Here is a 25,285-nt window from a genome sequence, read left to right on the forward strand (position 1 = left end):
TATTTATTTATGTATATTCTTGTTAACCACATTAATTTTTAACTCTATTGAAACTAACTGTTTGTTATATTAAACTAAACGTGGTTAACAACAATAACCAGGAATAAATTCCCTATACGATTCGCACGTTGTTATACAGTGATTGTATCCTTGTCACGGTATATGCATACAACTTCCTTATTCTTGACAGGATGCCACAGGCCGCGATAAAACCAAAATGTAATCTTTGTGATGTGAATCATGTGAATGATGGTATTTACTGTTGTTTCGAATGTAGAAAAGCTTTGTGTAAACCATGTAGAACTAAACACGATGATATTGCTGCTACGAAATATCACACTGTTACGGATTTAAAATATGTTGACTTCACTTCGTTTAAAAATATACCCAACTTGAAGGGCAACATTGTAGATTTTGAAGATATTGATCAAGCACCTATTGAATGCAAACGACCACCACACTTCGACAGGAATTTATTTGTAGAAGATCTCATAGACGCCATTACCAGTCAATTCGAAAAGAGGTAATATACTTATTTTGTTCCATTCCAAAAAAAAGTATTTTTCCCTAAGTTGGTTAGAAGTGGAATCATGTTCCTCTGAAGAGCATAGTAATTCTAACTTTTTTGTTAGAAAAAAAAAAACAAAACAAAACTTCCTTGATCTTTCCTAGATTTTGACAGAGTACTTACGGGGTAAACTTAACTTTTAATGATCTTTTTAACGAAAATTATCAGGAATGCATAAACAAATAAATAAAGAATCGTGTACATGAAAGAAAACAAATAACCTAATACCGCTATGCATCATATAAAATATACAGGTTCATGGCAAGCTTAAAAAACCACATGTATAGGATGGGTTTGACTAACTGTAACTGAAGCCGATTTTGCAATCGACTCTATGGGTCACTTTCTGGGACACCCGTCATAAGTTCGACAGTGAGAAAAAAATTAACGTTTTAAATAACCACTAAACATTATCAAAAGAAAGATTAACTAACAGTATAAGGTCATACTCCTCTGTTTTTCACAAGCAACCGTGAATAAAATCTTTAAATCAATATAAAAATGTATTTAAAGAACAGTTCAAAACTGATTAAATAATTTTTTCATTGACAAAAAGATTTCTGATTGATTTGATCACGTGATTAATGATGTATACATGTACAGCTGTATAGTTGACAAATTATGTATGAAAATGTAGGAGGGATATATCGCATATTTAAAACGACGCGAAATAGGAATTTGTTGGTTAATTAGGTACCAGGCTTATAGTTTTATACGCCACACGCGCGTTTCGTATACATAAGACTCATCATGCAGTGACGCTCAAATCAAAAAAGGTTTGAAAGCTAAAAAAAGTACAAAGTTGAAGAGCATTGAAGACCAAAAATTCCAAAAAGTTGTGCCAAATACGGCTAAGGTAATCGCGAAACAATTTTCGGTTTAAAATCAAAAATGATGAAGAGTGTCATATAAGTTAAGTAATTTATATATATATGTATATAAATAGATTTAGAAAACAATTTTTAATGCTAAAATAGACAAGAAGAATTTTTCAACAGAGGAACAAGCAGCGAAAAATACCTGAGATACAATCAAAATTCATAAGTGGAGAAAAAACGCTGTGACAAAAAAGAAAACAGAAAGAAAACTCAAGACTGTGAAACACGACCTATATCTTATGTGCCTATAAAGGGTAAACAAATCTTGCCCACATATTGCCCCCGTCTTATTGCTCGTCGAAATTAAAACAAAATCGGTGAAAAATCTCAGGCAGTGATGTACGTCACATTCGAGGAAAAAAGTATGGGATAGTAGTTTCGGCAATTCGCCGTTCCAGAATCTCATGCATTCTGGGTAATATTTCCAAAAGCGTGCACCAAAACGTTGTGATTGGTTTAGAATGTTCTAAACAAGGAAAATCCATCCAATGACGTAACATTATTTTCATTTTGATGTACGAACAATGAGATTACCCATAGTCCATTAGATTATGAATAGGCGAATTGTTTGTAATATTGACATGGATTATCTTTCTGCCAAGACAAAGCGGGACAGAATTCAATGATTTCTATATATACAATTTCATATTCCTTAAATTATTATTTTTTTCAGTGATTCTGCACAAATCAAAACATACCACATCTACAAAGATCAAATACCAAGGTTAATAAAAGAAAACGAGAGGTATATATGATACAATTAAGACTTATCATCTCAAAACATACAAGTGAAACTAAATTTGTAAATAATTTTGTAAAAATGTTTTCACGACAGAACAACGATGAAACTACCCATGTCTTTAAAGTAATTTAAAAAAATAGAAATAGATGGACGTGTGTCCCTGAGAGTATCGCCAGTACAATAGTCATCAGTTATGTGTTGACATGAAATTGCATTTTCTTTAAATTAACGGTATACACAATGTTAAATAAATCTTAGCACTACGGATTTTATACCTATTCAATTGAGAACGGAAATAGGGAATATGTTAAAGAGACAACAACCCGACCAAAGAGATGATAAATTAGATAGTCTTTGGCCACTGATGATTCTTAAGTAGACGAAGCTTACGTCTGGTGTTCCGCATTTTAAGCCTGGTATATTAAGGTAGATTCATGGTATACCGCCATCTTGGATTGTACAATCGCAGTACACAATCGGTCTAGATCTTTGCCCAAATCTGCAAATTTGGAAACAGATAGGCAATTAATAGGTTAGACTGTTTATTTAATGAAAGAAAACTTGGTGATTTATTGCATTATTCAAATTTGTTTAAATAAATACCAAATAATTGTGTTTTTAGAATCATTTTTTCAACTTGGCCATTTAAGGGGAGATAACTCTTTTATTAAAAAATTTATACTGGACTGATAGGGAAATTTTAATTTCTTACTTGTAGCAAGAAAACAAGTTCGGTGACACCATTTTTTCTTTTTATTTTCTTTAAGCATATTATAAAACCTATCTTCTCATACTTTATTTCAAAATTCTATCCCATAGATTTCTTTTTATGCACAAACATGTGTTTTTTCATGAACAATCTAAGTAAATTTGTGCAATTTCGTACGACCCGTAAAAAAAATAGCACGGTGATCCATACTTTTTATTATATTTTTGGAAAAAGCATAGAAAAATCTTTATTTTGGCAAAGTAATAAAAAATTCTACCTGAAGAAATATATACCTATGATCTACCTTAAATGAGTTTTTGTATGACAATATAATATTTTTACACTTCTGTTTCCAAATTTGGCTTAATATGAATTTTCGTAGGTTACTAGTACCCAACATTTAACCATTACCTATATAAAAAGACGCGGTAAATGTCAGTTCATCAACTGTTCTTAAATAGAATGAAAAACGCGGTCTTTTACAAAAGAGGGCCTAAGATACCAGAGGGCGGGTCAAACTCATAACTCGAAAATAAACTGACAGAGACATGGCTGAAAAAGAAAAAAAAAGACAAACATACAAACAATAGTACACAAAATACAATATAGAAAACTAAAGAATTAGCAACATAAACCCCACCAAAAACTAGGGATGATCTCAAGTGCTCCGGAAAAGGTTAGCAGATCCTAGTTCACGTTTGACACCCGTCGTGGTGCCTATATTAGTACAAACGCCGCTCCCTTTTGAAAGCTTCGTTGAAATATAAAAGAGACAACAGTTTATCCTTTCTATAAATGCACTGAGTGCTTTGTAGAATCATAAATGACGTCAGCATGGGGTAATAACTGATCAGGTTGGGAATACCCATAATACACTTTTAATCTTTTTCTTCCGTATATCATATTTTTATCATGTCCGGGATATGTTCCAAATAATTTATCTTATTTTAGCCAATAGGACATTAGCTATAGCATAAGGCAAAATATTGAGACCGATATTTGTTAAGTGACATAATTGCAAAATGGCGTGAATATCGAATACAAGTATTTCCCGAAAGAGGAGTCATAATTCATCAATTATATACTGTAGTATGCAATTTCGATTTATAGCAGAAATTTGCCGTTTCTGCCGCCTGATTTTGAATTAACTTGTTATTTTGAGTAAATAACGGCAACATTAGTTTGCCGCTATTCAATAATCATCAATCGATAAAGCGAAAACAAATGAAAATGTAATCAACGTTTTATGACGTGAACTCATATAAAGGAACAGATTTGATTTTTGCCTATACTATGGATTCATTTATTTTCGTGGGTAACAATTCTCGCAGTTTGCTGAAAACTTGCATTTTCGTGGATATTTGATTTCGTGGTTTTGTGAATCTCTTTATACAAAGCCTATGGCAAATATATTATTCGTTTAATATTTGAATTCGTGGTTCACCTGTACCCACAAAACCGAAGAAAATTGGTATCAAACGAATAATAATGAATCCACAGTAGTTACTTTTAAAAACATAATTTGTTTTCAGGTTAAAGCTTTCTGAAAAACAATCCAAAGAAATTTTGAAACAGATCGATGAGGAAATGAAGAGTTTGAAAGACACAACAAAAATACTGATAACAAACACAGAATCTTTACATGATCTTTTAAGTGATATGGAAAACAAGTAGGTATCCAATAAGTATTATATAAGCCATTTAGTATATTTAATAAGGATTATGATATGTTAAAAACTATGTGAAACATTAATGTCTTTGACTATCTATGTCTATAATTAAACAATTACTCAATTTTTAGTACTGTCCATAATTGTGTATTGAATGTTTGTAGTTCTGGCTACGTTGGTGTGGTGGTCTTTCATACTACGATGTACTTGTCAGGACTTCCCATTGATATACATTACCTTATGGTGCATACAATAATATTACTAGCATTTCACTACCACCTTTAATTTGTTTGAGTTGTATAGAGTACACAAGAGTCAGATCATCACAGTAATAAACTAATTTATTTTACTTTTGTATCTAACAGTTTTATATCAAAACAACACGAGATTGTTTTTTTTTCAATTAGTACTGAAATAAAAGTAGAAAGAAGTCGAAAGTATTTGTAAAAACAAACATGTAAGCAGAGTTGCACAATGAAAAGCTATGTGATGTGTATGTTTGTTGATACTACAATGTACTTGGACTTTACTTTAATGGCTTTAATATACCATGTAGATTTAGGACATATCCATTATTCCAAAGAGTTTATAGACACATAGGTCCGATATTTAGCTGGATAGGATGAAACTAAAATAACAAAAATACCGAACGCCAAGGAAAATAAAAAAGTCCCTAATCAATTGGCAAAATCAAAAGTTGAAACACATCAAACGAATGGAAAACAACTGTCATATTCTTGACGTTATACAGTCATATATACAATAGGGAAAAACATTCCAAAATCATCTAATTTTTTTGAATTTTATTTGACGGATCAACAAATTATTCTTGCAATCAAATATTTATCTTATCCTAAAATTCGCTGTAAAAATATTTGAAATTCATATTTCTCTTTATATTTAGTTAAAATCGCCTAATCTTTCGTTTATTCAAACGCTGATATTAATTTTCAGTCTCTAATTTTGTTTCTAAAAAGTTCTAAATTAATTCTTCTGTTTATCCAAATTTCAAATATCTTATTAATCCAGTGCATTAACTACAAACTGTCAATACAATTAAGACAAATTGAATATACATCTAACATCCTAATTTGAATATCCACCAGGTGAAAGCATATGTTTTTCGTTACTAATGAACTTAAATTTTCCTATACTGTGTCAATATCCCCAAAATGTAGATGCACACTACTAGTTTAAGATGATAGTACTATAACAACATTTATCCACGCTTAAATACATGTTATCTTAAAAGATTAAGTGTAAATCTCAATAAATAATGCGTTTTTCGTTAGCTTGATTTGACGTCTATTTGATATAAAAAAAATCGTAAATCATATGGTTTATTATTAAGGATTTAGTAACTGTTGAACTTTACATTGACTGACATCTGATATTTCAAAAATCTGCAAACCTGTAAATCAAATCAGAGTTTCAGAAATCAAAATTTTTTTTAAAGAAACAAATATGTTCTAAATCATTATGATAATAGTTTGAATCAAACATACTTTGCTCCTTTTTAAGGTTGAAGCTTTCCGAACAACAATCCAAACAATTATTAGAAAAGAAAGAAAAAGAATTAAAGACATTGGAAGACACTAATGAAGTGACGAAAGCAGAAAACGAGACTCTTCACGATCTGTTAAATGATATAGAAAGACAGTAAGCAACCCTTAAGAAGTGTTAAATGCTAAGTGAAAAACAAGAATGGCTAAAACTCAAAACTTTCATAATATTACATTAAACCAAATAGTCAGAATAAAAAAAGATCTAATTTATATATGAGTTATTTAGCTTCGTATTGATAGCATGTTTTGTTATGAACATCGGTGATTAACTGTGCCTTATTTTACAAAATAAACATGAAAATGATAGTTTTAACCTTCTAAGGTAATATTTAAGTGGTGTATCTTAATAATAATATCTTTCTTTATCCGTGGGAAATAAAACGAAAGGTGTGTTATCAAGTATGTCAGTACCGTAGCACGGAATACGTTGTAGATAATAATAATGGTTTAACGAACTGTTTGAATATTTGTATTTTCACTGTCAAAAAAAAGTCTTAAAATAAATTGCAAAATTCTTTAGGTTCAATTTTGAGTGGATTTTCTTATTAATTTCTTACTTTATTAATGTGGTCATGTATGTCAGTATCGAAGCACTGATTTCTAAGCTTATATACAATTATACTTCGTTTGCAACAAGAGGTTGTTTTACAGGTTAAGGCTTTCTGAAAAACAATCTGAAGACGTTTTAGAAAGAACAGAAAAAGAATTAAAGAGATTGAAAGACACTCATGAAGTGATGAAAGTAGAAAAAGAGTCTCTACAAGATCAGCTGAGTGATATACAAAGCAAGTAAGCAACGTTTAAAAGTATTAAATGCTAAGTGAAAAACAATAAAATGGCAAATACTCCAGACTTTCATTCATAACATTAAATCAAATTGCAGAATCAATAAGATTCAATTTGAGTGAGAGTTTTTCAGAATGACTTTTGATCGTATAATTAGTTTTTTTTTACATTTGGTAATTTACTGTCTCCTTATTTTAACAAAAAAAGACACTCTTCAAAATCATAGCCAAATCCCTCTAAAGGTAGCCTTTGAGTAGGTTTTCCTGATAATATCTTAATTTAGCAATGGGAAATTTTACTTTTGTGCTGACATGAGTTATCATTGATATGGTCATATTTATAAATTAACTGTTTACCAAACGTTTGAATTTTTAAAATACTAAGGCTTTTCTACATCAGGAATATATAACCTTAGCTGAATTTGGCAAAACTTTAAGGAATTTTGGTTCTTCTCAATGCTCTTCAACTTCGTACTTTATTTGGCCTTTTTGACTTTGTTGGATTCGAGCGTCACTGATGAGTCTTTTGTAGACAGAACGCGCGTCTGGCGTAAATACAAAATTTAATCCTGGTATCCATGATGAGCTTATTTACAACCACTGGGTCGATGCCACTGCTGGTGGAGTTTTAATTCCCCGAAGGTATCACCAGCACAGTAGTCAGCACTTTTGTGCTGACATGAATAATCATTGATATGGTCGTATTTATAAATTAACTGTTTACAAAATTTTTGAATTTATGATATACTAAGGCTTTTCTACCTCAGGAATTCTAGTAGATTACCTTAGCTGTATTTGGCAAAATTTTTAGGAATTTTGGTCCTCAATACTCTTCAACTTCGTACTTTATTTGGCCTTTTTAACTTTTTTGGATTCGGGCGTCACTGATGAGTCTTTTGTAGACGAAACGCGCGTCTGGCGTAAATACAAAATTTAATCCTGGTATCTATGATGAGTTTATTTAGAACGGTATTTGATCAAGTATGTCAGTAACGAAGCACTGATTACTAAGCTGGTGAAAAAGCTTATATGAAATTATAATTATAGTTTGCAATAATCTGCTGTTTGTTTTTAGGTTAAGGCTTTCTGAAAAACAATCCCAAGACATTTTAGGGGAAAAAGATAGAGAACTGAAGAGATTGGAAGACACTAATAAAGTGGTGAAGGCAGAAAAAGACTCTCTACAAGATCTGCTAAATGATATAAAAAGCCAGTAAGTAACCATAAATAATCTGTGAAAAACAATAATGTCTAATACTCAATATTTCATAATATTACATTTACACAAATATTCAGAATCAATAATGTTTTATCCTAGATTTATGAAACTTTACATATAAATCGCAAACAATGTGCAATTGTGCGCTTCTTACATAAGAAAATGTATATATTAAGTCAAGATTTGACAGTTGTTATCATTTCTTTGATGTGTTTGAGATTTTGATTTTGGCATTTGATTTGGGACTTTCCGTTTTGAATTTTTCTCGGAGTTCGGTTTTTTTGGTGTTTACTTTTTGCTATTTTTTAATAATCAAATGGTTTTTAAGTTTGTTCCTATTTTTCCATAATTAGGGACTTACTCATTTTTCAGGAAAATAATTACCCAATATCGTATCTATTTTATGTTATCTACAACTCATTTACAGTTTTAATTCAGATTGCATGACAAATTTACCCGCGTATGAACATAACAGAATCTGTTCACCTGCTATTTTGAATAATTTTTTCCAGAATTTCAAGGAAGAGTTGATAATTTACAATCAATGTAGAGCATGAATTATTTAGGGTTTGTGTTGCTTATATATTTAGTTTTGTATTTTGTGCTGATCTATTGCTGTTTGTAAATTTGTCTTAGTTTAATTCTTACCCCTGGTGTAGATTTCCTGCCATAAAAAATACATTTGCCATAACAATTTGAAGATGCCAAAGTCACGTCACAAAATCAATTAGCTTAACTAGTCCCATAAAAGCCTGATCACTAAAATTTTATGCTAGAATTTCAGCTACATAGATTGAAAATTTTCACATCTAATTGTGATCAAATTTGATTTCTCCCTAAGGTTTTCTATTTATCTAACATACATGTAGTCATTGAATACTATAAATGTTACCTAGTATGAGTCAAATGAAAGTCCAAAGGATATATTTCACATTGCTTAAATGTGGACATTGATGTAACAACGGAACATAAAAACAAACTATACAAATATGTTGAAACAGGCTACACTCATCAGATGACACACAGCCCTCCCAAAGCTAGCACAAACACAAAACAAGAACTAACCAAAATGACTTAAGACACAAAGTATAATTTATTTTTAGATTTAAGATTTCTGAAACAGAATCCAAAGAAAAAGAAAGAAACAGATTAGAAGACACACAAAACTTATTAGAAGCAGAAAAACAGTCTTTACAAGATCTGTTAAATAAAAGCGACAACAAGTAAGTACCGTTTTATATATGTCACGTTCTAAGTATAAATAATAGCAAAACAAGAAGGCAAACAATTAGATATTTTACATTCTACATGAAAACAGTCATGTCCATTTAAAATCTCATAATAATACATTTGTTATACGTTTACATCAGATTTGCGAAATCGATAAGCTTTTAATTAAAGCAGTAATTACTGTATTATTATTATTTGTAAACCTCTGGTCATGTTTCTGTCTATCTTAATTTTGCATACGGGTTTTTGAATTCCCTTGAATATATTTGGTCGTATTGTTCATACTTTTTCAATTTTTTCAGAGTAGTATCAAATAAAGACAAATTTGAATGACAATGTCAAAATGATATGAATCGACAATAACCTATTTATGTTTGTACTTATATGAAACAGAATTCATTTAGAATCTTCTCAAAGACAACACAAGCATCTTGCAATGTTCTAGGATTACACTTTCAGATATATTGATGACATCCAGTCACTCAATTATCCAAATAAGTGCTTACATCTCACATATCCCAGTGAACTAAAAAATTTCCGATTGTCAAGTTACTTCCAGTTTCTTTGCAGTAACATACACTCTAGTTAGTCGTATGTCATTTACATATCTCAGTTAATACTGAAATCAACTTTGAACACCCAAAATGTTTCAAAACACTTTTCATACCTCAATGGCAAATATGTTGTTGTCCTCGCAAATAAAGCCCGAAAATAACATTGTTTTTGTGTGTAAATCTCATTACATTAACTGCTTAAATGAATTAGGTATTGATAACTGACTTGGAAGCTCAACAGTTACCCCCGCGACACTTACCAAAAATAAAATCCTGGATAATCACAGGTCTCTCCTACGTTCCTTTGGACTTTCAACCAAAGATGAAGAACTGTATTGGATACCAAAACTACATAAGTGTCCCAACACACAACGGTATATTGCTGGGTCCTTCAGGCGTTCCACAAAACCTCTTTCTAAATTAACATCAATTTTATCAGCAATCAAAGCCGGGCTTCAAAGATAATCACTGGTGGTAAGCGGATGGTCGAAACGTAAAGTTACGACCATCCGAAAATGGGAGACAACTCTAGGGATAAGTTTTTCTTTTCCGATTTTCGTGCAGTAAAAGGTTCATTTCAGCCAAACCGCTTGTCTCATATACACTTATCGTGAGTGCTTTGATATTGAAACCAAATTTGCTACATAAAATCATTTCAATTTTCGTAAAATAGTCATTCAAAAATTCGAGCATGATGGTCGTAACTTCAAATGTGTGATGGTCGTAATGTCAACTATAGTATTTTGGATGATGGTCGTAACCGACACAAGATGGTCGTAACTTTGAAAGATGACCGTAACTCGTGTATTTAGACGAACTTTTAATCAAAGTATTTTAAAAGTACTGTGCATGTAACCATGTTTATAAACTCAGATGTCATATATGGTTAACTTTAAACAATATTATTTGTTACTCTGATTATGGTATGCAGAAATTAAGTTAAAGAATTATTAAACAATCACAGTTCTGATGTATTCCATACGCCCATCATTTCGGAGTAACAGTGAAAACTAACCAACTTGCATTAACCCAAATAGTATGTTAGGGTTGAGTATTAATATATATTTTTTACTGTACGTTAAGGCATAAAATTGTTCAATACACGTGTATTCCGTCATATTTTTCTTTAGATTTTTTTTATTTACGACTTTTTATTATCTGCAATCATGTCGGCAGAGCGAAGCTTTTGAACATACAATTTTGAACAATCATCTTTAACTTTTAATCAGCTATTGCAGTTTTTATAAACCATTGGCCTTCATAGATTCGGCTTTTGGTCTGTCATGATGATGGTAAATCCACAAATGCGCTTCGGAGTCCTGGAGTTTTTAACGTGTTGTCTTTATTTTTTATTGATTGCATGACGATCATATATTGCGGTATATCATTGATATTAGTTCTATTAAAGTATTGGTGCGGAATAAAAACTGAATCCATGGTGTCGCAATGAACATTGGGTTAATCTCGAAAGTAGGAATATTGGTGATATGTATTTTACACTGTTACACGCGCTGAGTTTGTAGCCAGGCTTGTAGCCAGGATTGTAGCCAGGATTATATTACAAGGTAGAACTAAATGTACTGCGGCAACTATCACATACATATGCAGGTTGATAATAATGAGTATGTTATATATTTATATTGTATGAATGTATTCAGCTTTAAAAGACCAGCATGCTGAGTTGAAGCATAAAGTTCTATCTTTTAATATTATCCTTCCTACAAGCTACTCGTAGATATAGGAAGATGTGGTATGAGTGCCAATGAGACAACTCTCCATCCAAGTCACAATTATAAAAGTAAACCATTAAAGTTCAAGGTACGGTCTTCAACAAGGAGCCTAGGCTCATACATGTATTTGATTCCGTTCTTAAGTTCAGTGTGTATAGCAGATAGAGTGAAGAATAGATATAAACAACCTCCTACTTTCGAAGCTAACACAAGGTTTATTGCGACCCCATGGATTCAGTATTCCAATTCATGCCAATAAATTCTCGCTCAAAACTTCTGTGGACCTTCTACGGCACCTATCACTAGTTAACGATTTGATTTCATTCAACAAATTAATTTATGACCTGCATGTACATGTCGCTTAGAACACGGCTATGAAATTAATTATCCGTGTTATTTGCTTTATGAGATGTTTGCATAATTTTAACAATGGCAATTTGGCATGGTACTAATAGGCGTATTCAGGATTTGCTAGAACCACTGGTAATAATCATACCTGAACTTTGTTATTGTAAGGGAACTGTGCACCTTATAATCAGCTTGACTATACCAAATGACAATACGACTTCTTAAAATCCAGGCTAAGAATAAGGCGTATGTTCTTTAATTCAGGTACGGACCTGCGAATTCGCGGGAATGGTCTGGTCTCGATAACGAACTCCATAACCTATCAATATTTTTAACTTATTTTGATTCCTTACTCATGCTCTTTCGACTTAAAGTATCAATCTTAAATTGCGTTTTTTTTTTTTGAAATTCCACCTAGTTGGTTCATCCTCAAATAGTTTTAACAAAGTATATCTTTTCAATAGATGCAAAATCTACTGCAAAAAAATTAGGATACTGTTATTTCATGTGATGTCCAATATGTTAAAAACACCTTTTCTTAAAATCTTTTGTGAATTTGTAAATAAAAATGATTTGATACATTTAGTTCTTTTTTATTCCTAACTAAGAATGATCATAACAAGAGCTGTGTTTCTTGTTTTAAAATGAATTCACCACTTTTGAGAAATTTTATAATGTTATTGAATATAACCGCTTACAACTACTTGCCTCTTGGTTAATTTTATACATTATATTAAAAGTAACAGTGACTGTTCATTTCAGTTTGTATTGTTTCGTTCGATTCGTTCCAATTTTCTTCCGTTTCGCACTTTACAGGTACCCCTCTCTTCACCCCTTTTAGTTTTATAATGTGGTGAAAACAACTTCACAAATATATCATATAATATATTCATATAATAAAAAAACACGTTTAAAACTCTGACTTGCCGTATTCAGTCCAAAACATTTTAAAAATTTGGAATTTTGATATTTGAAAACTTTAATAAAAATTCCAAAAAACTATTGAAAACTTTTTAAAATTTTGAATTGATAAGTGTTACACGGACCGAAATTGCTTTATTATACGTTGAATGTAAAAATAAAAAAACTTCACAAATATATCATATTTATATTCATATAATAAAAAACACGTTTAAAACTATTGACTTACCTTATTCGGTCTTATTTAATAAAGAGTTACGACCATCACAATTTACGTTACGACCATCCTCAACATTTTTTTTGTTTTAGTTACGATCATCATGCTCGAATTTTTGCATGACTATTTTACGAAAATTGGAATGATTTTATGTATCAAATTTGGTTTCAATATCAACGCACTCACAATAGGTGTATATGAGATAAGCGGTTTGGCTGAAATGAACCTTTTACTGCACGAAAATCGGAAAAGAAAAACTTATCCCTAGAGTTGTCTCCCATTTTTGAATGGTCGTAACTTTACGTTACGACCATCCGCTTACCACCAGTGATAATGGAAAACTGCCTTTTCTAGAGGTGGATGTGGATACTTCAAAATTCCAAATATCTTTTAGAGGGCTCTTTCATCCTGCAATAGTATTTAAATATTTGACTTTTCAACACATTACATAAGTATTCCCCATTCCGAGCTTAAAGACAAATTGAAAGAGTTGGTATTGCTTTGTTTCATATAGATAATGTCCAACGTAGATACACGTTTCTTGTTTTAGGACAAGATAAATCTTACTTTGTAAAAATTGACCATAAAACTTATTAAAAAAGAGGGTTAAAAGATACCAAAGGGACATTCAAACTCATTGATCTAAAATAAACTGACAACGCCATGGCTTAAAAAGAAAAAAAGAAAAACAGACAAGTTGTAGTACACAAGACACAACATAGAAAACTATAGAGTATAGTTGATGTGTTTCTTCCGTTTTAGTTTGATAACCGGATTTGTTTTTCTCTAACTCGATTTATGACGTTTAAACAGCGGTAAACTACTATTGCCTTTATTAATACAAATAAGCTTAAATATTGTAATCTTTACTGTTTTGTTTCAGATTTAAGCTTTCTGAAAAACAATTCAAACAAATTTTAGAAGAAAATGGAAAAGAATTAAAGAGATTGCAATACACTCAAATATTGATGAAGGCAGAAAAAGAGTCTCTTCAAGATACGTTAAATGATATAAAAAAACAGTAAGCAACCAGTTAGAAGTGTTTGTACAGTTTTTTTTTCATTGATTTAAGTTCTGCAGTTCTTATTTTGAACATATCTGAATACGTTTTGACTCATGTTTCCTCTGTTTCAATTTTTGAAAAATTAATGTTACTTCAATTGGTTTATTGCAAGAATCAATTCAAGACTGAAAAGTGATCGTATACTGATATCAGTTATGCATTTCCCATTTAGATCCTATATGAATATTTGTATCTCAGGTTTTCCGTGTGTTAGTTTTGTAATAAAATGTATCTTCAATGGAATCATTGCAAACAGGGAAAGCACCCATATTGAAAATATGTTGCGTTTTGTTAATTCTATAGAATACACCTACTTTTATCCACTCCAATCAGTTTTCGTTAATATCAATAAGGAAAAACAATAATCTCTATGACATACACTTTCCTGATATTACATTTATACAAACAGTGAAATTAAGATATAGCCTAGTGTATATCTTTTTTTTGTATATTTCTGTACTATTTGGATATGTAAAATTGAGAATGAAAATAAGGAATAGGTCAACGAGACAACAACCCGATCAAAGAGCAGATAACAGCCGCAGGCCACCAATGAGTATTCAACACAGCGAGAAAATCTTGCACCCGGAGATGGTCCTCAGCTGGCCCCTTAATATAAATATGTACTAGTTCAGTGAAATGGACGTCATACTAAAATCCGAAATATATAAATGAACTTAAATCTAATATCCTACAAGACAAACAAAGGACAGAGGCTCCTGACATGGGACAGACACACACATGCGGCGGAATTAAACATGTTTTGTGAGATGTTATCCCTTCCCCTATCCCTCTTGCTTATGCCACAAATGGGTCTTCAACGATGTGAGAAAATCCCGCACCCGACGGTGGTCTTCAGCGAGCTCCAAAATAAAAATGTGTACTTGTTCAGTGAAAATGAACGTCATACTTAACACACAAAAAGACTAACAAACATGTATGTTATCTAATATAGCAAAACACATGGATTATATCAGCTCGTTACAATAACTGGGTTCAAGGGCATATCATTAAGTTTTAACTAAGTCTAGTAAATAGTTGTTTCGCTGGCAATCATACCATATCTCCGAATGTTATATTAAAATCAAATAAATTAATTGCTAGGATTTGAGCTAAGCCTCTGAAATTTTGTCTGTTCATAAACCGTAATACCTTAAACATAAACTTATTGTGGACACATACATTTATAAACCTATTTTTGTTTACATAATACAGAAATCAATTATCAAAATAATGGCAATTAAAAATAACAAAACTACAAAATCAATGTCATATTTATTTTCGGTATTTATTATACTTCTGATCAATGAAAATTTCAAAACTATAGTGTCAAAGCTAACCCTATTAATTATTCATACATAAACTCCATTTTGATTTTGATTTAATTGGGAATAACTTAAAGACTATGGTAAGTTGTCTTTATTGTTTAGTATGATTTAAAAAGCAAGTCTTTTCATTTATAATAATATAAGATTGATTTATTTTTTGAAGAAAATGTTTCAAAATATATTCCAAATACCTAATTTTTAATGGCGTTTTTTTATAATTATGATGTCATTTGCATATTTCATCTCTCTCTTCATTCCGCTTTTCAGACTAGAAAAAGAGAAACTTAAGTCAAAAGAGTGGTATGTATGATTTTTTTTCCTAATGTAATTTCACACGTTTCAGAAGGAATTAAACTACTCATCAATTTTATATATTTTTATTAATAGTAGGAAGAATATGCTTAAAAATATTATTAGTTAACTATAATGCATGTTAGTCGGAGTTTTTAAAAGAAAGGCGATAATACCAAAGGGCCATTCAAGCTCAAAGTCGAAAATGAACTGACAACGCCTTGGATGTAAAAGAAATACACAAACAAACAAAAACATTAAACAAAACAACATACAAAACAAAAGATTGGTCAACACAAACCCCATCAAAACTGGGGTGGTCTTAGGTGCTCCGGAAGGGAAAGCAGATCTTGCTCCACATGTGTCACCTGTCGTGTTGCTTATATATTTCGCATTTATTAAAAGTGATTTTGCTTCCTCCTAAAGAGGACATTAAGCACAGCTAAAATTTGGTTTATGATGCTATCTTGAATGAATGTACGTCTCCATACCATCATTACATTGGTCGAAACAAATATATCTGATAACAACTAAAAACATATGAATTATAATTCAAAATTGCAGAATAAATGAGAAAGAATACAGCGCAGCAAACGGATTGACTATATGTATATCCTATCAAAGCACCCTTGAATGGATTACTCATTAATTCATATTCACGAATATAAGATTTTCAGTATCAATCGAAATTTGAACATATATTTATAGGTTTTTAGGTTTATGGAAATATTCTTGTTGCTCAGTATTCAGTTGTCTATTTCGTGTTTTGTTAAGCATGTTGAAGATTGTTTTACTACATGGTTTGTACGTCGTTTTTATTTCGTTTGCTTTGTCGTTGTCAGTTTCTTTTCGACTAATAAATTTTGAGTATCCATTTCGTATCATCCACCTTTTTTTAATACAGAGTATACTGTTGGAATTACATTTTTCATCGGTTAAAGACCTATAGTAATAAGCTTACTCCCGTAATGTATCCGTGTGTCCGTCAAACATTGTTTCTGCTCAAACGATTTGAAACTCCCTAGGTATTATAACATTCCATGTGAATATACAAATTGTAGTATAAGTGCCGGCTACACAAATTAAAAAAAAAAACCTTCAACATAGGCATCAATGTGTATACGAACAAAAATCGTTTCCGCTCCAATTCACTTTACATCTCCTTTGCGTTTGGAAATGAAGTGCTGATGGAATTCTTATTTCTGGTTATTTTGGCATTACATGGATTGATTGGTGGTTAGTTGCTAAACGTTCAGCTACCAGTTTCCCTTAATTGAAAGAATGATAAAAACAAAACTGTATATAGAAAAAAAGGAAAGAGAGACGAAGATACAAATAGAACAGGATCGGTGTTGTTTGTCTAAATTTGTTGATTTCCGTTGAATATCTTTCTATATATTGTTCGCTTTTGCAAGTTTAACATATAATGATTTTATGCTGGTTTGTTTAAGGAATTTTGAAGCTTTTATTTTGCGTTAATAGGAAATAACAAAAATTGATTAAAGTACGTCATTGCTATCCAGAAAATCGTGCAAAAATATATAGGTTTTTAATGTAACAGGGGTTTCAAGTAACGTTATACGCAAAACGTACGTATATGCATGTATTGTTAACAATTACATCTAACATGTCTAATCTTAACTTTGCTGGGGATAGTTAAAACCTTGTTTTTTTAAAAGAATTTCAAAATTTGATACAGATAATTTAAGTAAGGTAATTAAAAAGAGGCGAAAGATAACAAAGGGACATTCAAACTCATAAGATGAGGGAAAATAAACAGACAACGTCATGGCTAAAAAGACAAAGACAAACAAACAAACAAGAGTACACAAAACACATCTTTTAAAACTGAAGACTAAGAAACACGAACCCCACCAAAAACTGGGGGCGAATAATAATAAATCATGTCAGTACCACATCCCTGAATACTGATCTGATGCAAAAGGCTATATCAGATTGAAATTTAAGTTTGAAACCAGAGACAGTTTTTTTTTTCAGGGTAAAACTCTCCGAAATACATTCCAAAGAAATTTTCGAAAAGAAAGAAAGACAGTTTAAGAGATTGGAAGCTGAGAAAGAGTCTTTACAGTACATTGTAAATGATCTAAATTCACAGTGAGCAGTCATTTAGATAGAATTGAGAATTGAAATTGGGAATATGTCAAAGAGACAACAACCCGATCAAAAGGCAGATAACAGCCAAAGGCCACCGATAGGTCTTCAAGGCAGCGAAAAAATCACTCAAACGGAGGTTGTCCTCAGCTGGCCCCCAAATAAAAATGTGTAATAGTTCATACTTAACACACAAAAAGACTCAAAAACATATGAATGAACTAAAATTAAAAACGTCTCCATTACTAAAAAAAGAACATAAATGTCTATGACTTAAAATGTTTACAACGATTTTGCTAAGATACCAAATACACGTTTGAATTTGGATAGGTTTGAATCAATATTTTTATATTTGTTTCTCCATGTATTTTTTCGGATTAGCCAGCGTTGTCTTTGATTGCTATGTCATTCATAAATCCAATAGATGTTATAACATTCTTTTTTAACTTTGCACGCATTTTCTTTTAAAACATTTTGAGATTGTCTCCTTGACGTTTTTTCACACTGACATATAGTTTACAGTAATATATAATTGTGATCAGCTTAAGATTATCAAAATATCTTTTAACACTACTCGAATATGATTATAAAAAGAAAAGTAGGGGGTAGAGGGCAAAATATGTGATGACACGTCATGGATTTAACCAAAAGATTTCGAATATCTGACAAAAAGCAAAATTAAAGATTTGCAAACATATTTGAATACGAACAAGTATAAAATTGGCCGTTACAGAATACAAAGGACTACGGGTAATTTGAATGTTCGTACCCCAAAATGAAAATAACGTCACGTCATTGGTTGAATTTTCATTGTTTACGATGTTTTAAACCAGTCAAGACGTTTTGGTGTACACTTTTAAAAATATTACCCAGAACTCATTCGACTCAAAAACGGTGAATATGAATTAGCGTGTTTCATTTGGTACTAGTTTTTGAAATATTACTTTCATGAATTGTTTGTTTTACAACCATCCATAATTTGATTAAATTCCCTAATGAAAAAATGCATTAAATAATTATTATAAGACTTTTTTTCAAAATATATGTTATTTAGATTTTTTAAACAATCAAATAAACTTGGTTCAATGATTTAAATATTACAGCAGATTGCATTTAGTGTGTAGATAAAGGTAGTATCTTTGGTTAGCTTGCTTGCTAACTGAGCCGTGAAGTCATTATTAGGTAAAGTATACTACCCTCCTTTCGAAGTAGTACAGTTCTACAGACAGATAGATTGGTTATCTGTCAGACTAGTCTACTCTTAAAAGAGGGAAGTTTACATAACCTAATAATGCATCACGGTTCAGCTAGCAAGCAAGATAATCATAGATATCTCCTTTACCTACACACTCAATGCAATCGGCTGTAAACATGTTTCCATTACTTATTCTTTTATCCTTATGGGAGTAAGGTGCTTTCATTTTATTTATATTTATTGCATTTCTCATTCTCTTAATATTCGGTTTTAGATTAGAAAAAGAAAAACACAAGCAACAAGGACGAGTAAGTATTTTTTTATCCAAATATGAGGATATACTTAATTGACAAGAAAAAGAACTTTTGTCGATCTGGCTAGCTAATCAAAGGTTATATAAGGGTTTTAGATTTTCAAGTATTTTGGAGAATTACTGAAGAGACATTTAATGTCTAAATGCGAATCTAGTGCAGCAAATTTGGTACCGTTTATATTAGAACAAAAATATTCTTTTTTCTGTGACGATAAATATTTTTAACATTCACCATTGGTATTTTCTTTGTTTATTTCCGGTATTAACTCACTGATCAAATACAACAACTCTATTGTTGTTGCTATTTTACAACATACAAATCACACTGCTTGATAATGGGGATTTGTATCACATAAAGAACAGAAGAAATTAAATATTATCACATAAATAAATAGAAATCATTACATTGTTACTGGTAGATGTAATCCGTTTCTGATGTAATACATAAGGACAAAGAAATATAATTTAATCAGGAAATTTCTTAACATGGAGATTATTCGAAAAAAATAAAAACAATTGATCCTATTTAGTTCGACTTCAACAGAAACAATGGTATCTGCAAGGATGAAAATATTGAATACAAGAAAAAGTCCATACTCAATTGGATACATCTTTGTATCAAAGTTACTTCAATAAATATTTGTGATTCAAAGAAATTCGAGAATTATTATACCTATTAAAATTGCACACAGAATAAACTGGCGAAGAAACATGAAAAATGTTTTGCCTTGAAGACAAGAGATGCTGATGCGATAACATCTTGTACAATCTAAACCCTAAGATTTTTATTTTGAGGCACAAGGTTTATAGAAAAATTCAACAATTCGTCCCTTTTAAAGGAGCTTTTCATAAACTGATTTTTTTTATTAGTACGTTTTACTAGTCAACTGCGAGAAATTGAAGGAAAAATGGTTGCTATCTCAAATCTTTAGATATACACAGACACATTAAAAGTCAGAAACATCATTTTTGGTTTTCTTTTGCCATATCTTATTGTCATGTCATTTGGATTAAGTTGGGGTTGGTTGCACATCCTTGATTAATTTAAACATAGTTCAGAATAGGTACGATGTAAAGATAGGCAAATTGTGTAGACAGCTGTCTATCTAAAGGTCTTATACTCATTGCGTAATTGAACTGTATCAATAACGTTAGCCCCTAAAATTCCTTTTTCGAAATATAAAGCTTAACGAAGTATTCATTTCTTAACCCCTACCACAGCGGACAGAGAGCCAGCATTATTTGTACGTTCGTACGAAGGTCCCAAAATTGTTTCCATTCTCCAATTTTAGTTTAGTTTAAACAAAATGTTATGAAACTGGATTTCCATAAAACACAGATCAAGCTCGAATTTTGGTGGCATCCCTTTGACCGTCCTCGAGTAATGCCCTTTTAAACGTTTTTTACAAGCGGGGGCAATATCTCTGTCCAACAAACACATTTATTATTCATTTTATTTAGCAACACTATAATTATTCACTGGTATTTTAAGTAATGATCCTTGATTACTAGTTTAATCATTTCATTAGCAAACTTAAGACAATTTTGACGAGTTTAGTTTTCTATGGTCAATATTAAACTTTTCTTGTGCCGATGGCAACACTTGCTCGTTGTTATCAGTACTTTCAGTACTTTTTGTTTGAATGTACCAATTGAATGACGGTTATGGTAAAGTCAAAATTACAAAACAGTTTTTTGGTCAAAATTAAATTGTTATTTTACATGGAATAGTGATTTACAATTTTGATTGATATTGTAAGACAAACGAAATGCATTAATTGAAATAAAAACGTGTAATATTTTCGTTTGAATCGATAAAACAACAAAAAAAGTTTTGATATTTGTGTTATACTTTTAGAATATACTGTTAACTTAACTTAGTAGTTATACTTGATTTATAAGTACCGGTAATGTTATTATCTAAATGTATTTATTCTTTTTTCAGAAAAAGTAATGCTGCTGCTTTGATGGAAGAGAAAATAGAACGGACAATCGACTTAAAAAAAACATAATTAATCTAAAAAAATTGAAAACAACACGTTTAATAATTTCATGCGTCCGAAGCGCTTTTCTAGATTTACCTTCATCAGGAACGCTCAATGCCAAACATTTGAAATCCGAGGGATGTATAAGTACCGAAACAGTTGAATAGCTATAAAAAAATTACCTAAAACAAATAGCCAAATTCATCTAAGGTAAACTTTGCCTGAGGGACTATCTTTGCCCGAATTGTCTGTTTTGAGTAGAACTTTGTATTCAAATTTTGATGATACTGACAAGCCTATGTAATTGGAATCGTAATATATGTTTATTTCAAATTTATCTTTCAATTTCTTAGATCCTTTCCAATTTCGCTGAGAAAGACCTTTTCATTTTGTACTGATTACTTATTTTCTCTCGCCTAATTCTTTTCTTGCTCTGTATTGTTGTTTGAAAAGAAGTCTCTAGATTTTTGGTATATGATATCGCACATTTTATACGCATTTGAAGCTGACACTGCCTGACTAGACGTGGCTCTGTACTTAAACATCCCGTTATTGTATTATTGTGTCGTGGTAAATGTTTGTTTACATATTTGTTTTTTTTATAGTGATTAAGATAATAACGTTATGTTTGTTGACTGATGTACCCCTATTTTTGACATTTTGACCTATTATGTCTGCCTGTTTTGTTCACACATCGTTGTCTATATAATGGAATTTTATGCGACTGTCATACAAGTGAGAAGTTTAGCTAGCTATAAAACCAGGTTTAATCCACCATTTTCTACATAAGAAAATGCCTGTACCAAGTCATGAATATGGGAGTTGTTGTACATTCTTTTTATATGTTTGAGCGTATAATTTTGCAATTTGATTAGGGACTTTCCTTTTTAAATTTTCCTCGGAGTTCAGTATTTTTGTGATTTTACTTTTTTCATGCGGAAACCTTTTATTGTTCTATGAAAACTGGTTTTCAATAATAGTCATTATTTATCAGTTTAGTAAAACCACATAGACATCAATCCATTTGAGCCAATGCAAATTTTTGAATCCACTATGTTCAATGAAGCGGGCCTTATTTCAAATGACTCTTCAATGGTTCGATTCTTTTATATTATTGACTTTTAAATTTGCGGCTTTGATCTTTCCCAATGAAAGTAACTTTGCATGAGGCATTCTTTTTCTCTGACAATTGATGACGTCTTTACACTTAATCCATTGGAAGTCAGGTGTGTACTGATTGATATTTTGGTTTAACTAAAGAGAATTATTCTGTCGAACTGACTTCATATAAAGCTAAAACTAACAATGAACAACTTCCCTTCCTGGATTTTGATATATATATATATATATATATTACACGGGAACTTTACGATACAAGATATGGTTTTCCAATTTCTATTGTTAATTATAAATTTTTAGATCGTGACGTTTCCGTGTCACCATTTTATGTTGTTTATATATCTCAAATTATTCGATTCGCTTGTGTGTGTAAAACGTATTACATTTTACAAAAACAATAGATGTATTACTGAACCAGTGTTTTCGATATCACAAACTTGTCAAAACTTTTTCAAAATTTTATCATCGGTACAAGGCCATTCGTAAATAAAAATTAACGTGCACACATTTTATACGTTCAGATATTTTACATCCAATCTTTTATAGTGATATTCTATAAAAAGCACAAAAATCAAATATCGTCATTCGCCTTAAAAGCTAACCAAACCGTTAAACGGAATTATTCTAAAGGAATAAAGTGACGATACTGTTGTCAGGTGTTCACTGTTTTGAAAGAATTCAATCAGTAAGATTTCAGATAATAAATAGTAGTATACCGGTGTTCAAAAATCATAAATCAATTGGGAAGAAACAAATCCGGGTTACAAACCGAAACCGAGGGAAATACATCATCTATAAGAGATAAATGCGTTATAATCGTTTTCAACTTTCAATAATAGTTTCATGAGCCAAAGTTATATGCCGAATTTTAGCAAAATATGTGACATAGTCTATTTATTGTTCCCTGTCCCTAACAATTTGCATTGAGTTATATCTGACCGTAATGGAACATAAGGTGATTTATTTACCTAAATACCTTCAAACGGCGGACAGTGAATGAATTCAAAATGTTATCAATTTTTATTGTTTTCAATTTCATAACCTGACATTACTTAAAAATATGAGGCGCCACTGTGACCTTAGTATGTCATTTTTAGTGATTACTAACCTGTTATCCTGAGGTTGTAAGTGCAAACCCTACTCATAAAGAGCTGGGATGTTTTCGAGGATTTTTTGGTTTTCCTGCTTACGGTTTATGATTCTTTCTTGGCAGTCCTGCTTTTTCTACCATCAAAAATAGTAAGTTACCTTGATAAAGCCACGGTTGCCCTTTTTTTTTTTTTTTTTTTTTTATCTCAAAAACAAAATAAAAAAACAAATAACCTGATATCAGTATTGAAATAATTTCTTTTATTTTGAAAATTGTTATAGGTAGAGAAAAAGGCAAAAATGTTTCTCATGTCCGATATTACATAATGTCATGTTTACTAACATTATGATACTACTATTTACAGAGTTATAGTTCTTAGAATCGATTTATTATTCTGTTTTTTTTTATCATTATGAGATCTTTAACATGTTTGAGAGATAGACAGAAATGTTAAGAAGAACAATCACCAAGCCTCGGCAATGTACGTTGGAGTCAAACGCACTTGTATCGTTCAGTTGTTGAAAGCTCAACCTCAATGTGGTAGGCTAGCTAGTGACTGTTGTATATGAAGTACTTTGACCAATCGGCTACAGAGATCCATTGCAATTAAAAGTTAAAAATGGAATCGTTTTTAAAACAGCATAGTCCTGAGCATTTTTGTCGGGCTAAAGTTTCCCATTGGCTGGTTTAAATTAGGTGAACGATGGTCTGTAACGCCCACTTATCACGTCTTATTTATAATAGACATTTAAACTGTGGGGTCAACGCCTAAACTTGATAATTCGAAAAAAAACAAGTACAGGAATCATCTTCGTGTTTTGATTAATATTGACTACTTGAACGTTCTTTACTTTCATTTTTCTTAGATTTCGATAAACAGTTTTTATAATATCGCACGTTCTTTAAACATAAAATTATTTTCAACTAGCTTTAAAAAGTTACAATATATGTGTTAGCTATTATCTTTTTCAGACTAGAGGCAAGTAACCCAATGCGGTTGCCTATTTCACTTAGTGTCTTTTAAAATTTCACTTTTGTAATTTTAAACTAATGCTTCAAACAAATGGAAGTTATTAACGACCTTGACTGGCTATACAGCCCTCGCACGGTCGGTTTCAACTTTAAATAGTTGTGCAATGATTAAAAAATATAGACAGAACATACTTTCGTACGTTTTTCGTACTTGTAATATATTTGACAATAAAAAACTATTTGGACCAAGCCTAATTAAATTTGCATTTCTTCACGAGATACATGTAGGTAAAATGTATTTATTGTGTATTTTGGAAACTGGAACTTTTCTGCTAACCACTATACTCTTGTGAAAAACCATTGGTAGCGGATTAATTGTCCACCGACTATTCCCATTTCTAAGCCAGTGTGTGTTTGTGATGCTGGGTTTTATTTTTGGGTAGAGGGAGTTCTCATACACATACATATTCATTTTTACATTACTTTTTTTTATCTCTTCTTTTTTAAAATCGATTATTTATTTTTATTATAAACGGCCCAACTTACACCCACACAATAATTGACGGCAGTTTATATATCAACATATTTTTTAGATCGCAGTAATAAAATATGTATATAATATTTCAGTTTAAGTTGAAATAATTGTTATAATTTACACAAAGTAACCTTTTTCCAATATTT

General features: G+C 31.1%; 1 protein-coding gene across 1 annotated transcript; it reads left to right on the plus strand.

Moving 5' to 3' along the window:
- Positions 1–395: 395 nt before the first annotated feature.
- LOC127714765 (interaptin-like) lies at positions 396–24,257 on the plus strand. The gene is made up of 12 exons (XM_052220807.1): positions 396–523; positions 2,120–2,191; positions 4,430–4,567; positions 6,089–6,226; positions 6,784–6,921; positions 7,993–8,130; positions 9,240–9,359; positions 14,020–14,157; positions 15,795–15,827; positions 17,817–17,933; positions 19,400–19,433; positions 21,384–24,257. The coding sequence occupies exons 3-12, from the start codon at positions 4,485–4,487 to the stop codon at positions 21,390–21,392; spliced, it is 948 nt and encodes a 315-aa protein (XP_052076767.1). The 5' UTR covers positions 396–523; positions 2,120–2,191; positions 4,430–4,484; the 3' UTR covers positions 21,393–24,257.
- Positions 24,258–25,285: the final 1,028 nt, after the last annotated feature.

The sequence above is a fragment of the Mytilus californianus genome, unplaced genomic scaffold, assembly GCF_021869535.1.
Source record: "Mytilus californianus isolate M0D057914Y unplaced genomic scaffold, xbMytCali1.0.p SCAF_9, whole genome shotgun sequence".
NCBI classification, from domain to species: domain Eukaryota; kingdom Metazoa; phylum Mollusca; class Bivalvia; order Mytilida; family Mytilidae; genus Mytilus; species Mytilus californianus.